Consider the following 16,733-nt stretch of genomic DNA (forward strand, 5'->3'; position numbering starts at 1 on the left):
TGAGGTTTATTTTTTTATCCTTTTTTTTAAACCCCTCGGAGGCTTCTCTGTCTGTCATGCGCGTCGCATGGGATCTGCGCAGGGATACGCCTGGTTTTGGACCGCAGAAGGAAGGAAAAGAAAGACGGAAAGTACAGCCAGGAACGACGTTCTTGCCGCCAGACTATTTCAATGTTTTACATTTGTTTATGTATCGGTTAAGCTGTAGTTGTCCACCGCCTGTCCGCAGGGCCGGCCTTGCTCTTAAGGCATGGCTAGCTGCTGCGAGCAGGACCGGACGTTGTGAAAAGCAAGCAAGACGCACGAAATGGATGACAAAAATCGCAAGAACACATCGAACTGTAGCCAAGCTTCGACCCATTACCGTCCGGCAGTGCTCTGGTGGATCCTGGTCTTTATGACTCCTTGGCCATGATCTCCTTGGTCGTGTTCTCTTCTCTCCTTTCTCCCCTTTCTTTTCTTCCAACTCTTTCTCCCGCCCTATCCCATTCTCTCCCACCTTCTCTCCCTCCCCCCTCATCGTCTGCTCGCCCGCATCAAATCGTTAAACGACCGCTGCACCATCTTGTTCAACTCCTTGTACGTCACAAACAGGTTTGTGCGTCCGTCCCGGCTTGACAGCCGCACCACCTCGCTCGACCCGGCGTCCATCTTGTTGAGGCACGACAGCATGTGCCACACGTCGATCACCGGCCGACCGCCCTCATCTACCTGGTGGAAGACGTAGTCGCGAAACAGCTTGAGCGGATAGCGCGGCCCGTGCTCGGCCCAGGTCGCGTCGCGCTGGTAGCTCTCGCGCTCGTTGATCATCCCCAGCTTCAGCAGCATCCGCGCCACCCGTCCATTCTCCACCTCGCGGTACACCATCGACATCAGCCCATCGTTCTCCTGCAGCGACATGTCGAAGAAGCGCGTCATCTGTGGCGCAATGCCCGTCACCAGCGCCTCAATGTTCTTGGGAGATACGGTCGAGGCCGTCATGGCTGCAGCCGTGGCTTCTGGCGACGACGGCGACGACAACGATGCCGGTCCTGTCGGTGGAGATGACGGCTGAGCGGTAGACGGCCGTGAAGGTGGCGATGGCGGCGGTGCCAAGAGCCAGGCCACGGCCTCCTTCAGCTCGTGCGAGTAGATCTCGGGGATCTGCTCCATGGGTGCGTACGGCTGCTTCAACTCGCCGGGTGGCGTGTACATGGCCAAGGCCAGCATGACCTCGCCAAACTTAACAAAGTCGTCCTGTTGTAGGTCCGAGACGCGGCGCGTCGGGTCATAGTTGATGACGTCCTGCACGGCGCAGCCGCTCAGCCGGATCCGGTTCTTGCCAGTGCGGATGATCTTGGTCAAGTCGATGGACCGTGCAGCCAGGCCGGCCGAGTGAATCGCTCGCAGCGCGTTGGTAATCTGCACAAAGTAGCCCCAGAGAATCGTCTCCTGGATCGTCACGTTGCCGCGAGGCCGGTTCTGTCCGTATGTCGGGAAGTGGTACTGCATCAGCGTCACCGACAGCGGGTAGTAGTCTGTCGCAAACACTACCGAGCTGTCGCCAAATGCCCGTGTCGTGAAGGCCTCGTGCACTGTGACCACGCTGCCGCAACTGACCCGTCGCCAGTCACGTGCCGCCCGAAGTGCGTTCTCGTTGCTGACCCGGAAGTTCTCCAGCCGACGCAGACAGTAGTGCTTGCCGTTTTTGCTGGCCACTGCCTTGTAAAGCCACGTGATCCGTCCAAACGACCCGGCCACCTTATGGCTGTTGGTGTCCAACGGCGTCAGCGAGTGGTAGCTCTCGACATTGACTGACACTGTTTTGATTAGCCGAGATTGAGAGACGCAGAGGACTGCTTGCGTGGTACTCACGCGTCAGAGCGGCTTGGCTCCCTGCTCTCGACTTCATGTGGACGTCCTGTCGGAGCTTCTCGGGCAGGAAGAAGTCATGCACCGTGCGCTGGCGTGGCAGAAGGTCCTGGCGATGAGGTCCTTGGGGAAAGTATAGATGTTCATTGAGCTGGGAGTGGGTCAGCAGGACAGACACACACAGAGAGAGATAGAGAAAAAAAAGACTCGGCTTACCGGCTGGTGCTGGGTTCCAAAGGGAGGTTGGCTCTGGAAATACGCAGCACCTTCACGGCCTGCGCCCCCGGCAGCGGCAGCATAGGGGTTGAAAGCGGTCACGCCAGCACCGGCGACGCTGTAGGAATCATAGAGGGCGGCGGCAGCAGCGGCGTCGGCGCCCGGGCCCAAGCCGTAGGTCAGGCCGGCCATAGTCAGACCAGCCATGCTGGCAGCAGCAGCAGCAGCAGCGGCAACGCTGTTGGCTCTGGTGCCGGAGGTGATGTGGCTGACACCGTCGACGCCGCTGCTTGCGTGGCTATTGGCCGAGCCACGCGACGGGCCGGTGGGAATGCTGATCTGCGAGCTCTGTGCCGGGCCAGTGGGAATGTGCATGTGTGCGGCAGGCTGTGTCGGGGCCTGGAGCGGAGGCTGGGAGGCGGTAGAGTTGGTGACAGCAGCAGCAGGAGTGGCATTTGTGGAAGCAGTATGCTGCGACTGGAGCGACTGCTGTGTCGTCTCGGGGGACGATTGGAGGGTGTGTATGGGTGCAGCCGAAGAGGCAGCCGAAGAGGAGAGGGCGACGGGGCGGAACTCGACAGCTTGAGCGATGTTAAAGGGCGAGCGGTCGCCGCGCAGGAGAAACTCTCTGGCCAGGGCCACGTTGTAGTTGGGCGGCGTGCGTTCGGCCGAGCGCGGGACAAACTCACGGGCCGTGGCGACGTTAAAGGCCGGCACGTCGCCGCGCGAGAGCATCTGGCCAGAGTCCTTGGGAGCGATAAGATCGCGCAGCTGCTCGCGCGGCGAAGCGGCCGAGGATGCATTGCTGGTCGAGACAGCTGAGCGGTTAGTTGGGTGGGGGGGCAGAACAACAGAATCGGAAGACAAGACGATAAACAGGACACGCAAGATGAGCCACGACACGATACAATAAGAAGATGCATCCCAACATAAACGTACCACTGCTGCCCCGAGGGGTAAACGGGATGGCTGCGGCAGCCTGCATTGATAGAGTGGCCGTCTTGCGCAGAGGAGACTGGCCGGATCCGGGCGTGAAGACGGGCGAGTCCACGTTTAGTTTGTTTTTGGAGGACGCCATGGTGGCGGTGAGTCGAGATCGGCGTCGGTGCCGTGGCCGCACTCCTCACGACGGGAGAAGACGAGTGGCGCCTGGTGGTTGACGTTTTCGCCAACGTTCATCTGGCGGGATGGGTGGAGATAAACGGGGCGGTGGGATGCGCGCGCCTGCTGGCTATGGATCTTGGATCTGATGTTCGGAGGTGTGTTCAGACGTGTGTGTTCGGATGTGTGTATGTGTAATCGTGGTGCGTAGGGCTCTCAGTCAGAGATGCCAATCGGCCTGAAGAGGTCACTTTTGCCTTTTGCCCTCTGTCCACCCTCCTGGCCTCTGTTTCTTGTTTCCAGACGACCCCAGGTCCCGGGCTCACGTTCGTTGGGCGAGTGCTTCAGCTGGACGCAATCGCGTCGTCGTGGCCATGTCTCGTCGCGGGCGGACACTGCATTGCACGTTCTGATGTTGTCTGGAAAGCACAGGTCAAGCCTCCAAGCCCGGGATCGCGTTGGGGAGGGCGATGCGTTTTTGGGCACAGGGCAGGCAGGCGCTTGGTGGCGGACGCATGGCATTGAAAGCCCAGCCTGCAAGCAGCCCCGCCGATGGCAGGGAAACCACGACTGCGCGGAACGATTAGGTAATGACATGGTGCCCCATATGCATGTAAAGCAAATACGACGAAACGAGCCAACATGCAGCTATCCAGCCCAGGCTGCGGCCCCGTAATAACGTAAGGCGTCTGGCCGAGAAAGCTACATACATCATTTCGAGGTATCGTTTGCTCTTCGCTCTTCATCATCACCACTGTGTCCGATGCGGGACGTCCAGACGTGCGACTGAACGAGAGCCTCGTTGCAACTGTGCGTATCTGCCAGTTCCGTTTCAAGCTCCGGCCTTTCCCCTCCAGCGAGCCTTGTCACTCTCGTCTATCCTCCCCGATCCGCCTACGATTGCCACTCCTCCGACCATGGCCACTCCAGCAAGCTCGGCTGCAGCTCAGCTGTCTCCACAAGAGCAGGAGTCTCTCGATCAGCTAGTGTCCATCACAAACCAGACGCAGGCAGAGGCCGTCGGCCTGCTGCGGAGGTCGAACTGGAGCGTCCCGGTACGCCGTGCTGCTGACTGTGATGCTTGTAGGAAAGAAGAGAGAAGGCCTGCTGACTCAGACAGGTTGCCATTGCCAAGTTCTTCGATGGCGAGCAGGAGCAGATCCCGCTCGAACCGCTGCCGCCCCGCCCCAACGGCCGCCGCGCAGCCCAGCCGTCACTGCAAGACCAGCTGCTGCAGGCAGAATACAACGGCCGCCAGGTGCAGCCAGTCGAGCGAACCGAGGCAGCCCGCCGGGTGGTGCCATCGCCACCGACGCCAATATGGCGGCCACCGCTGCTGGTGGCGCTGTTCTTGTCGCCGCTGCACCTGAGCTACCGCGTGCTCGTGGGCCTGTGGAGCGCAGTGCAGTATCTGTCGTCGTTTGTGCCGTCTCTGCGACGGCGGCTGGGGTCCGGATCCGGGTCTGGGCCAGGAACAGGATCAGGAACAGGGACGGGAACAGGACCTTCGCAGCGGCTGGGCCGGCGACAGCTGAGCCCGCGAGACGCAGCCGCACGGTTCCGGCGCGAATTTGAGGAGCAGTACGGCAGTAAGGCACTGCCATTTGCCGAGGACGGATACGCGCAGGTGTACGACCGAGCCAAGGCGGAGCCCAAGTATCTTCTGGTGGTGCTGCTGTCGCCGGAGCACGACGACACGGACCGGTTTGTGCGCGAGACGCTGCTGTCGCCCGAGGTGACGGCGATTGTGGCAGACCCGGCCAACAACTTTGTCATCTGGGGCGGCAACGTGCGGGATGCCGAAGCCTTCCAGGTGTCAGCCGAGTTTCAGGCGACACGCTTCCCCTTCTCGGCCGTCGTGTGCGTGACGCCCAAGGAGGGCGGCAGCACGCGTATGGGCACGATCAAACGCATGACCGGACCCATTCCGGCCCAGCTGTACGCCGCCCATCTGCGCGGCACCATGCAGCGCTATGCCGACGACCTGGCGGCCGTGCGTGCCGACCGCGTCGACCGCGAGTCTAGCCGGAACCTGCGGGCTGAGCAGGACAGCGCCTACGAGCGGTCGCTGGCCGCGGATCGCGAGCGTGCCCGCCAGCGCCAGGCTGCCGAAGCGGCTGCGGCTGAGCGTGAGCGGATGCTCTGCCAGCAGGAGGCCGAGGCGGCCCGCCAGGTCAAGCTCGCCCGCCAGTGGCGGCGCTGGCGCCAGGCCCAGCTGCTGCCAGAACCGGCCGCAGGCACAGCAGGGGTTGTGCGTGTAGCTCTCAAGCTGCCCGAGTCGTGTGGGGGCGAGCGGGTGCGACGGGCGTTTGACCAAGACGTTCCGGTCGAGGAGCTGTACGCCTTTGTCGACGGACTGCTGGCCCAGAAGGAGGAGGAGCGGAGGCGAGCAGAGGCAGACGACGACGAAGACGACGACGACGATGCGAGCGACAGCAACACGAGTGACAGCGAGGAAGAAAAAACCAGACCGCAAGGCTACACGCACGAATACAAGTTCCGGATCGCATCCATGCTGCCGCGAGAGGTACACGAGCCGTCCGAGAGCAAGACGATGCTCGAGGCCATTGGCAAGTCAGCCAGCCTGGTGGTGGAAGAGGTGGAGGACGAGGAGGAGGAAGACGAGGACCATGACCTCGACGGCTGATTTACGACTTTACGGACTAGGTACATATGTACGGAGTACGGAGTATGTACATACCTAGAATATGTACAATTACAGGCTTTGTAAGATAAGATACAGCGCTGATAGTGAAGACCCACACTAGCTGTCGGGCGGGTGCTCAATAACAGCCGCTAGTCTGGAAGCGGCGGCCGTCAATAATAAGTCGGATACGTGGTACAGAGCATGACTTCATCACCGCCTCGTGACTGTGTACACCGGCCAGGGAGCAGCTCAGCTACTGCACAACGCACAACGGCGGTCTGGAAGCGCGGTTGGTCCCCGCACCCATGTGCATTCAGCAGGATATAACAGCCGTCGGTCTGGCCACGTTGTGCCTCTCGTCCTCTCCCACCGACCCATCCTCTCCGTCTTTGTCTTCGCAGCCATGACGACCCGATACCGTGTCGAGTGTGAGCCTTCCTTCGTCTGCTGTCATTGACGCCTCATGCCTTCTCGCTCCTGACGACTGCCAGATGCCCTCAAGTCGCACCGCCGGGATCAGCTGATCGGTAGGCCGCACTCCTTCTTGTTCCCGCCTCTCTCCTCACTCTTCCTGACACCGCCCTCCCAGAATGGGTCAAGGGCCTGCTCATCAGCCCGTTTGTGCTCTTCTCGCAGCCGGCCGGCGGCTTTGAAGATGTCGACGCCGTCTTTGCCGCCGACTCGGCCGAGGTACGGCGTCGCTACGCCGAGATCATGCGCGACATCGAGACCATGGTGGCCGAGCATCGGCTGCTGCAGGGCGACGACCTGCTCGACAGCCGTCGTGATAGCTGGCCGCCGCCACGGCCGTCGCGCCTGCAGCTGCTCGTGCCCACCGTCGGGCCCTTCTTCACCCCGCTGCCGCTCGAGGCCGCCTTTCTCTTCCAGGACCGTCGTCGCCGCATCTCGTCGCGCCGCCTGGTCGCCCCCTCCTTCAACGACATCCGCCTGACCCTCAACACGGCTCAGATGATGGCCCTGACAGGACGCGACGATAGCAGCACCTCATCCTCGTCCTCGTCCTCGTCCTCGTCCTCGTCGTCCTCTTTCACGTCCTTCCCTTCCCTGCAGCTCGTCACCTTTGATGGCGACCTGACCCTGTACGAGGACGGCCAGAATCTGGAGCCGGACAGCCCGCTGATTCCACGGATCTTGGGTACGTAAAACACCAGCCCGACTGCCAGAGCCGCACTGACAACCCAGAACTCCTCCGCCGCGACATCAAAGTCGGCATCGTCACGGCGGCTGGCTACGACACGGCCGACCGCTACTACGAGCGTCTGCATGGGCTCTTGTGTGCTGTGCGTGACGCCGGACCAGACAGCCTGACCGATGCCCAGAAGCACGGTCTTGTCGTCGTCGGCGGTGAGGCCAGCTTCGTCTTTGCCTACAGCCCCGACAGCCCGGCTCTGCTGGCGGCCGTGGCCCCGACCGTCTGGATGCCCGACGCCATGAAGCAGTGGCCGGCCGACGACGTGGCCGAGCTGCTCGACCTGGCCGAGACGACGCTGCGCGCCTGCGTCGAGCGTCTGCAGCTGCCGGCGACCGTTCTGCGCAAAGCCCGCGCCGTCGGCATTGTGCCGCTGGTAGCCGCCGGCGCGGCCGTCTTTGGCCGCAGCAGCAACAGCCCTGGCTCGGCCATAGTGCCGGCGGCAGCCGCTCCCAAAACCAACATGTCACGTGAGGGTCTTGAGGAGGTCGTTCTGACTGTCCAGAAGCGCCTTGAGGTCAGCGCGGCCGGTCGTGCTGGCCGCGTGCCGTTTTGCGCCTTCAACGGTGGCCGCGACGTCTTTGTCGACATCGGCGACAAGAGCTGGGGCGTTCAGATCTGCCAGCACGCCCTGCGCTTTCTCGGCGGATCCACCACCACACATACGGCCGCCCGTCCCGGCACCACCCTCCACGTCGGCGACCAGTTCCTCAGCGCCGGCGCAAACGACTTCCGCGCTCGCCGCGCCGCTACCACCGCCTGGGTCGCTAACCCGGTTGAGACGTGCGCCCTGCTGGACGAGCTGCTCTTCCATCTCGGCGGAGGAGCGCCTGGGCCGACGACGGATGCAGACGCGCTGTAGATGCTGGCTCGAGTTCATGACGGAAAGGACAGGGGTACAGGATACCAATGTAGCAATTCGGCGGAATGGTCTAGGGGCGACGAAAGGTGGATGGGATTACTGGAAAAGGACTGGAATTAATGAGTTTGGTACTGGTCAGAATATAAGACGCGTCTATTCTGTCTGTCTGTAGTCTGTGGTCTGTCTGTGATCTGTAGTCTGTAGTCTGTAGTCTGTTGTCTGTTCTGTTGTCTGGTGGCTGTCTGTTTCAGTCGTGTGTGTTTGGGTGCATGCAACCCAGAAAAGAAAGAGAAATAAAACAAAAACCCAGAAAATAAAGGATTAGCCAGATCCCTAATTCTCTCTCCAATCTTCTCCCCATCCCTCCCTGTCCCTCTCCATGTTCCCTCCCTCGTCCTCTCTCTCAATATCGCCCCGTTCCCTTCTTTCCTGTCATCCCTCCTCTCATGCCCCTCTGTCCGCTTTTCCCCTTTCTTCCCCTTCTCTCTCAATCAAACCTTCTAGGATTGAAGTCTCCCAATCGCCGCCCCTTGTCACCAGCTTCCATTAGTCGTAACGATAATGGCAACAATCAGAGATGGTATGAGGGCAGCTTGGGCAGTTCGATCCTTTAGCCACAAACGTTTTTGTGTCTTTTGTTTGGCATTGACAGCAGTACAGCATCACTTCTGACGGTGGTGATGGTGGACGGCTTTGATCATCGTCGTCACGAACTGGGGACGAGTCGGCGGGTGGCATCACGTTGGTTTTATAGCTCGGTTCTCTTTTCCAAATGTTGGATGGGTGTTATCTCTGACGTTTAAGGAGGGGGTGGATGTTGATGTTGATGTCGACTGTGCTGTTCAGAATTGTACTTTGAGAGGTTCTTTGATTCTCTTTATACAAGTTTGAACACCCCATCCACAAGCCTCAACCGGGCCATATTACTGTCAGGAGGCAACACGATACACAGCTTCAAAGCCCACTACGCGTCGGGCAACACATGTCCTTCTGCTCCTGTCCTACTGCACCATAGCCCGGCACATCGGCATCAGCTCCATGGCGCTGGTAATCAGGGCACCTGTGGTACTGGCAGTTTTCAATCAGCTTGTGCTGCATCCACCTATCGTCGTTACCCAACGCCCATTGCCGGCATGTCTATCCCAGCACACACCTCATAGTACGTGGCTAGGACGAGGCAACAAGGCCGACTGGCGAGATGATTCCAGAGAGGCACCGGAAATCAGGCAAATAAGAAGCTGATAAGTAGCATCATCCCGAACCTTCAGCCCCATTTTAATACAGTTCTCTTGTCATGCCCTGTTCCCATGATGGCTCAGATGGACATACCCACTGTCCTAGCTCGAGCCTCCATCGAATTTACGGCCATGATAGGACCGGACAGATCAAATAGGAATAGAAATGAGCCTGGATGCGGCCTCATGATAGTACTAGCACGGGATGAAGGGGCTCAGTCCTACCAGTCTCCGTTTGCCTTGGCTCATCGTCGGGATTCCCGGAGCCAAAAACATGACGGGGACGAGGCATACCCGAGACGGGAAATAGTCTGCCAGTGGAGTACGAGGCCAAAGAAGCGAATTAGGCACAATTTGGCAAGACAGAAAGCATGGGCTATAAATCACCCCCAAACGACAATCAGAGATCCAAGGCCCGTGATTTGTGACAAGCAATCCTAGTAGCTGGAAGCTATACTTGACATGCCAAGCTATATGACCTACAGTAGCCTACGTCCACATGGCAGGAGAAGGATAAATGAAAACAATCGTACCCCATCGTAGCTGAGCCCGAATTCGGCCTGCTAAGACTTGAGTATTCAACCTGACTCACACGAAATCAGGGGCTGTGTCGGTGAGGGCATCATATAATCCATAGATTCCACAATCTGACCTTCAAAAGGTGTGGCTTTAACCAAAGGACCCGCCCAGAGAGACAGGGCGGCAGGTGTGTAGTGAAAGAAAGACATCGGTCTTTACATCCTCAATAAGACAGGCTTTGTCCATAGGGCACCTCGCCCGATGATAAATTATGCTCGCTTCGACGAAGGAAACGATTACCACACTGATCGGGCTGTATAGAGCACTGACCATGTGGAAACGATGGGGTGTGTTCGGATGGAATAACGCCTGCCAGGATGACAAGCATGCACAACAGACCCATCTATTCGTTCTTGGCGCGGTGCCACGAGGTAAGGTACCAATGCGGTAAATGGCGAACAGCCAAGAGGCTGAGCGAGCTGTGTGGCTAGACGAACGTTGACGTGCAGCCCAGCAGCAGTTGGAGCCTGAGGTGGCAAGGAGATGGAGGATGTCATACCTAGTGTTCCACATCAGGCCGCATCTCGATGGTCCACAGGATTGGGCAAGGGCGCCACAGACCGAAACGTGGCCAATTGCCGTGATCGGCACCAGCCGAGACTGTCCGCAGAGCGGTATTGCGAACCCGAAGCTGTCTCCGTCCCTTGGCATGGAGAAAGGTGACATGGTTGCAATTGGGCAAAAGAGGCCTCTTTGAAGGCATTGAACGACGGCGAAGACGGTGAAGAGCGAGTGCTTCGTGTACAACTACCAAGAATTGAGTAAGTAGCTTAGAAACACTGATCAAGAGTCAAGCCCGGTAGTTGAGCGGCATCTACCACCTCTCCGGTGGGTGCTGCGGTGTGCCTCAGTAAAAATGCAAAGTATCGGTGTGATGTGCAGATTTTTTTTGGAACCTAAATATGATGTATGACGTAACGCCCAAAAGGCCAAAAGAGGGAGAATGGAGGCTCTGCTGGTCCCAAGGCAAAAAGAGGAAGGGGCGTGATAGGTTGGGCTTGCCACTTTCGCTCTTGTCCGGACTGCTCCTTTCTCAGTAAGCCTTTCGGTCCTTGTTCTTTTCCTCGTCGTCGCTCCTTGCACTCGCAAGTTTCGGGGGGTGGTTACCGATACTGTATCGTGCAGCGATACACAGCGTGCGCCAGAGCCGTTTCAATAAGATCTCTTCAATAAACGTGATGAAAGGTCACCCTTTCTGCCTCGTTTGAAAAGCTCGAAATACGGTCCCCAAGCGAGGAGCTCACTTTGGGCCGACTCCACCCATGTGCTCTTCTGGAAGACGTTGGCACTAGAGGAAAGAGAGCGAGGCTGACAGTCGTCATTCCCCGCTGTTGCCCCTCTATCTTTCTTCCCAGCAGGGCTCCTGCTTAGGAGCAAGCTGAGGGAGCGAGAGCTCAAGAGCTCTAGACAAATTTCAACAACCTGACATCAATAGACTCAGAGGTCGACAATCGTCTGGCATCGTCGAGAGCACCACTGAGAGACAAGCGTTGGAGCACGGGATAGACAATGAGTGAAAAATGACCTAGTGGGATCTGTCGCCTCGAATTACCCGTCCTGTCGAGCGAGTACGAGTAGGAGATCATCAGGAGCAAGGAGCAGAGCGACCACATGAGCTGTCCAGGAGCAGCGCGGGCAGAGCATTAACATACCGGCCGAAGGGATTAGCCAGGCCAGGCCAGACCTGCCGTACCCCCACGCTTGGCTGGCACCATCCAACACGTTGGAAAACCTGCTGACGTACGGAGCACTATGTAGTCTGGTGTCTTTTGCAGCAACCCGATCATGCTCGGGACGAGTCGGGGAAAGTGAGATGTGATTGTGGGGTTGCCAGCCAAAGCCTCGAGCTACCACCGAGTCACCAGAGCGCATATGTAAAATGGCAGAGCGATAGGGACAGAAGCGGGCTAGAGCAGCCGACGGACGCTGGGCGTGGTTGGTGGCTTGGGCCAAACGGGCCGAAGGATAAGAGACGAGAGCCATGGACGGACCTCTCATACGACAGGTGCGGGAGATATCCAAAGTACGGATTGACACCGGATGGGCGTTCATACGAGCGATGGGCATGGTTGCCTGTCTCCAGTTCTACCAGAGGAGCCCGCTGCTTCACGAGGAGTCACAATGGAGCGGCGAAGAAGCGGCGTGGGAAGTGAGCGGCACAACAGGCATGATATGAGGCATTTTCGCTACAATGCTCGTTTTCTCGAAATTCAATACTCCAAACTGTCTGGCGGCGATGAAACAAAGCCGAGCAAGGTGGCAAACCGGAGCAGGGCATTGGTCCCCTTACGGAGGACTTGTGCCGAGATGCAGTCGGCCAACAACGGCAAGCCGTCACGCGGGATGGTTTCATTGAATAGCAGAGATGGATGGCGGAGACCGTCCTGTAAGGGTGCATGCGTGCTGCTCGTACTCTGAGGTAGGCTATGGTTGGGAAAACGAGCAATACGGGCAGACAGAGCAAGTGGTGACAGGCACAGAACAGGCCTTACTGCTTCTCGCAGCGAGTAGCTGTCTGACCGCCACTCTACTACCGCCAATGAGGGTGGGGTAAGACGTGAAACTGGCAACTGTGGCTCATAGTATACCCGTATTTGTAGGGGTTGGTGTAGAGGATAGGGCGCATACGAGACCTTGAAAACGACAGTAAATGATGGAAAAGCATCCCACGGTACTGCCGAATCTTCCACTTCCTCTTCCCAGACACAGGAGGGATTTGCCGGACAACATCCGCGTACTCGTTGGCCACAAGGTGGCACGGCAGAGACACGTAGGCATAGGGGTATGCAGGACAAAGGGAAGGACAGGAGGCCCCTATCTCGTTTCGTTCTGGAGGCAATGAATACGCATCCCAGCAGAACAAGCAATTTATGTTTTTATTTTTATTTTATTTTGTAGAAATTGTCATACTCCGCATTCACTCCGTATTCGCACTTTGTGCATTCGTATCTTATGCTTCGTTTATCTCCTATGGCCGCACACCAACTTGGGCTGTCTTGTCTCTGTCCGCCGCATCGGAGTCGGCACTCGGCCAGCTAGAAGGACACCGATGAGCTCCGAGCCAACGGAGGAGCCCACTTGTGCAACGAATGGGAGCGGACCCGATTGACTGCCCCCGTCCCCTCTCATGCAGAGCAGCCGCCAGGGCGACAACTTTGGGCTGCCGCTGTGCAGTCCCTAAAGAGTGCAGTTTCTGGTCACGCGGCCACAACCTGCATTTGGAAGGGGGAAACCCTTTCTACTCCGGCGACGCAGGCTTGCCCTGGTTTTCTGCCTCGCCTGCCACATGTTCGCTTCTTGCATCCGGACTCTGCTGCACGTAGAGAGCCAAGAAAGCTTCTCTTGCTGTCCCCTGCTGGATGCCCCTTATCGACTCCACCGGCTGCAGCGTCTTTCAGCGATGCACTCGTACGGAGAAGATCGTATGAACCCTGATTTCCTTCCGCTTCGAGGCTCGGTCGCCGAAGGCAACAAATGGACAGGCCCGATTGGGCACAAACCGCGGTGCAATGCCCGTACGTAGGAGCAGTCGAACTGCCGCCATCGGCCTCTGCACGAAAACAAGGCACATGCGCGCCTGAATGGAGAGGTCGATGGCGAGGTCGACGGAGCATGGCTGGCCAATAAGTCGTACGAGCCACTCCGTACCGGAGCGCTAAAGTGCTCGTATCCTACGGTACAGTACTACTGCTCAGCAGCGAGTAATAAGGTATACACGGTACTAGACCAAGGCGCTTGTCGGAAACCGAGGCGGGAAATATGCCGCGATAATCTACGGCTTTCCCTTTCTCGGCTTGGTCTAAGATGACAGCTGCCTGCCGGCCATATCGCCCACGATGGACGGATCTGCCGACAGAGGACGGTGTGCATTGCTCGATTGCTGGCTACCGTATGGCCAAGCAAGGTGAGAGTGTGGTGCCCAAATGACTTACTTGCTCCGCACAAAGCAGTGTGCCAAAGCAGGAACCAAAGGGCCAAGACCGATCGCTGATCACAGCAGTTCTCGGCAGGCACGCTATGCATCATTCGCTAAACCTGGAATAAGTTCTGCCAGTTGGTCAGGGAGTACTCCGTATGTAGATGTTTTGAGCTTAGATTGGCCACCTGCCTTGTTGCCAACCCCAGATTTTCTTGGCGCCAGTGCATCGCGCAGGTTGCGTTTTGGGAGCTGGTACTTACGCGTCGTAATGGCGAATGCTGATACCTACGGAGTAATGCATATGGGCCTCACATCAGACAGGTTGTACGGAAGTACAGCAATCGATCACAGGCTTCTTGGCTTTGCCCCCCCGTCAAGCGTCGTCATCATGCCTCCCGTCGGCCACTTGGCAGAGACATGGGCGGCGATTTGATCTGGGCAGTGAACACATGCCAAGAGAAAGAGCGAGATGATCTGAGATTCTATTTGACGATGGGCGAGGCAGAGACCACATATAGAAACGCGATCTACCGGCCGCTGATCTTCAGCTCGTTTGATCCCTCTACTCCTTCCTCTCTTACGCGTCCGCCTCTCACAGCCAAGACGAAGGACGGCTGACTTTACGGGCTTGCGTTCGCCGAAGAAAGACCTCGCAAGCTGTACGAAACAGTCTTCGTCCACCGCTGGTGCTCACATCTGGCCAAGGGCTGCTTCGAAACCTGCTTGACGGTGGGGGTGGACGGGCTACGATCCCATGGGGGCAAGAGCGTCCCAGAGGCAGGAGCGATCCTGCTCGTTGTCTCTGGCCCGGTTGCCTGCTGGCGAGAAGCGCGTCTCGCGACAGCTCATCGGTCACGGGCCGTCGCTTGCGTGAACAGAACCACGTCTCCTGCGTTGTCGACGTGGCGACGCCGTCGAGTCGTAGAAGGAGCCGTTCGCTAGTACCAAACACCCCCACCCGGACGGCGGGAGCTTTCGGAATCGAGGCAGGTCATAATGGATCAATGAGAAGAGGGGCGATGCAAGCGGGCAGCAGTCTTCGCAATGCTCGCTCCTCACTTCTCGTAGCTCACGGATCACGACAGCGATGCGATTGGCAGGCGGCACGCGGACGGACGGGGCTGCTGAAGGATCCAGGATCCCCTTTCCGAGCACGGACAGAGGGGCTATTCCCCAGGCAGGCTTCCGCTGTCGCTGCTGCCGCCCTTTAGGCTGCGACGCCTGTATCCTCCTTCCTGCGAATGGGCCATGTCGTGTCTGTGCTGTGTCACAAGGATGAAATAGCGTGAACGGTCTCGATAAAGCCGGCCAGAAGACGCGGCGGGCTCCCGTGACATAGGCTAGGTACAATATCTGGGGAATTAAGCATCTTGTTCGCCAAGCTCTTCCTGCCCCGTGATGGAAGCGACCGGTGCCCGAGTACGTCATGATAGCACTATGTAGCGCCCTACGGAGTACATACGATTATGTAGTATCTTGCAAGTACGGTGAACGGCTGGCGCTCATTGGCGAGTGCGGCTTGTCTCTGGCCTCGTGCTCCCCCACCAATAAGATACGTCATACGAATAAAATGCCAACTCTGGAAGGAGCCCACAAAAAAGCGGAGTCCATCTGATCTGCAGCGAAATGACGGAGGAGGATAAAGAGCGAGGCGCGAGAAAAGTGGGCCTGGAAACGAAGGGACATGCGCGAAAGAAGTTGGGCGGTGCGCTCTGTGGTATTATTGCAGCCCCGTACGGACAGAAGCAGAAAAGAGGTACCGGCTTTGTCGTAATTCCCGACCGTCCAATGGAGTGCCGCCATCTGACGGCGAAACCGCGGCAGGACGACTTCTGGTCAGCGGAAGGCGGCTTTGCTGTACTGCAACCGGATCCCTTGGAAGAAGTCGTCCTGATGACCAGAGTACGGAGTAAGCAAGGGAAGGGCTGAGAAGTGAGGTACATGCGGCAGCCATTGCTGATCAAAAAAAAGCGAAACTCGGTACTGCCGAGCGGCGTGCTGTGTGCCATGGGCAATGCAATGTGCTCTTGCAGCACCCCTTTAATTCTGGTGTTGCCCGGTGTACGGAGTACGGAGTACTTTTACGAGGTTGTCTTACTCGTTCCATGACTCGGATAGCTGCACGTGTCGGAGACAAGCGCACCGTATGCAATAGCGGTCTGTTGCCAGTAAAATACTTTGTGCGCGTATCTTACGAAGATACTCCTACATATGTAGGTGGCTATCTACGGAGTATGTGCATACATAGGAAGGTAAGATATTTTTGGCAGTGGATACACTTACCTATCTGGTACACGTAACTGCAAGCAGCAAGGCGGAGGGGTCATGAGTGGGTTCCTTTGCCCCTGGCTGGCGGCGGCGCTACGGATTTCGCGTCGCCTCGCTCGCTGTTTCTCCGTCACTTCGGACCTGCTCCTTCCAATGCAGAGCTGTAAAGCAATAGGGGCGGGATCCGCCCACGGCCAACGATTCATCGTTCTCGTATCTTGCTCTGTATTCCGGTGAGGGGTTGACTTGGGCGCTTTTTTTGCTTCAGGCGCTGGAAATGAACAGCAGCAGCAGCAGCAGTAGGAGCCCCTCCTCCCCAGTCTGGTTCTGGAGCTAAATGCGAGTGAGGTGCAACATGTGGCCGTGCGGGACGACTACTGCGTGAGCTTGCTCGCAACAAGACCAGGGTCGACGTTGTTCGTCCATCTCCGCATGTGCCGGGTCCTGGTGGCATCGTCCATGGCCGAGAAGGGCAGATATACGCGGACAGGGCCCGGAAAACGAGTCAATCGGTTGGAGGCGTGCTGGACGGCCTCGAGCAATGTCTATTGCCACACATTCTTGGCAAGTGACCACCGTTCATCCAGGAGAAGGAGAAAATCCCGCTCAGAGAGAAGGATAAATCATTTCTCGTAGGAAGGCACATCCCTACGTAGCGCCTGCCATTACATGCACCTCCTCTACTAATGCCATCCCACGCTTGTCGCTGCTCTTCCTGTCTCTCGCTTCCCAACACACCAACGCTATACGCACGCACGCACACAACGTTCACTTTCTCGCTGGCACTCACACTCTCACACACCCCCCGGCCAAAAGCCGCACTTTGTTCCCCAGAGCGTGTTTGC

At 57.9% G+C, this 16,733-nt stretch overlaps 3 protein-coding genes across 3 annotated transcripts; 2 read left to right on the plus strand and 1 right to left on the minus strand.

Annotated features, from left to right (window-relative positions):
* Positions 1 to 360: 360 nt before the first annotated feature.
* CMQ_5360 (uncharacterized protein) lies at positions 361 to 3,145 on the minus strand (the record flags this gene model as incomplete). The annotated part of the gene is made up of 5 exons (XM_014319105.1): positions 361 to 393; positions 1,108 to 1,799; positions 1,855 to 2,002; positions 2,068 to 2,885; positions 3,007 to 3,145. 5 exons carry the CDS (start codon positions 3,143 to 3,145, stop codon positions 361 to 363), a joined length of 1,830 nt encoding a protein of 609 aa, XP_014174580.1.
* A 940-nt stretch (positions 3,146 to 4,085) lies between these two features.
* CMQ_5126 (ubx domain containing protein) lies at positions 4,086 to 5,815 on the plus strand (the record flags this gene model as incomplete). Its single annotated transcript, XM_014318871.1, has 3 exons — positions 4,086 to 4,223; positions 4,289 to 5,505; positions 5,638 to 5,815. The coding sequence occupies 3 exons, from the start codon at positions 4,086 to 4,088 to the stop codon at positions 5,813 to 5,815; spliced, it is 1,533 nt and encodes a 510-aa protein (XP_014174346.1).
* A 403-nt stretch (positions 5,816 to 6,218) lies between these two features.
* On the plus strand, positions 6,219 to 7,887 carry CMQ_5155 (imp-specific 5 -nucleotidase; the record flags this gene model as incomplete). Its single annotated transcript, XM_014318900.1, has 5 exons — positions 6,219 to 6,243; positions 6,307 to 6,342; positions 6,405 to 6,736; positions 6,887 to 6,971; positions 7,019 to 7,887. 5 exons carry the CDS (start codon positions 6,219 to 6,221, stop codon positions 7,885 to 7,887), a joined length of 1,347 nt encoding a protein of 448 aa, XP_014174375.1.
* Positions 7,888 to 16,733: the final 8,846 nt, after the last annotated feature.

Source organism: Grosmannia clavigera (genome assembly GCF_000143105.1).
Source record: "Grosmannia clavigera kw1407 unplaced genomic scaffold GCSC_132, whole genome shotgun sequence".
NCBI lineage: Eukaryota > Fungi > Ascomycota > Sordariomycetes > Ophiostomatales > Ophiostomataceae > Leptographium > Leptographium clavigerum.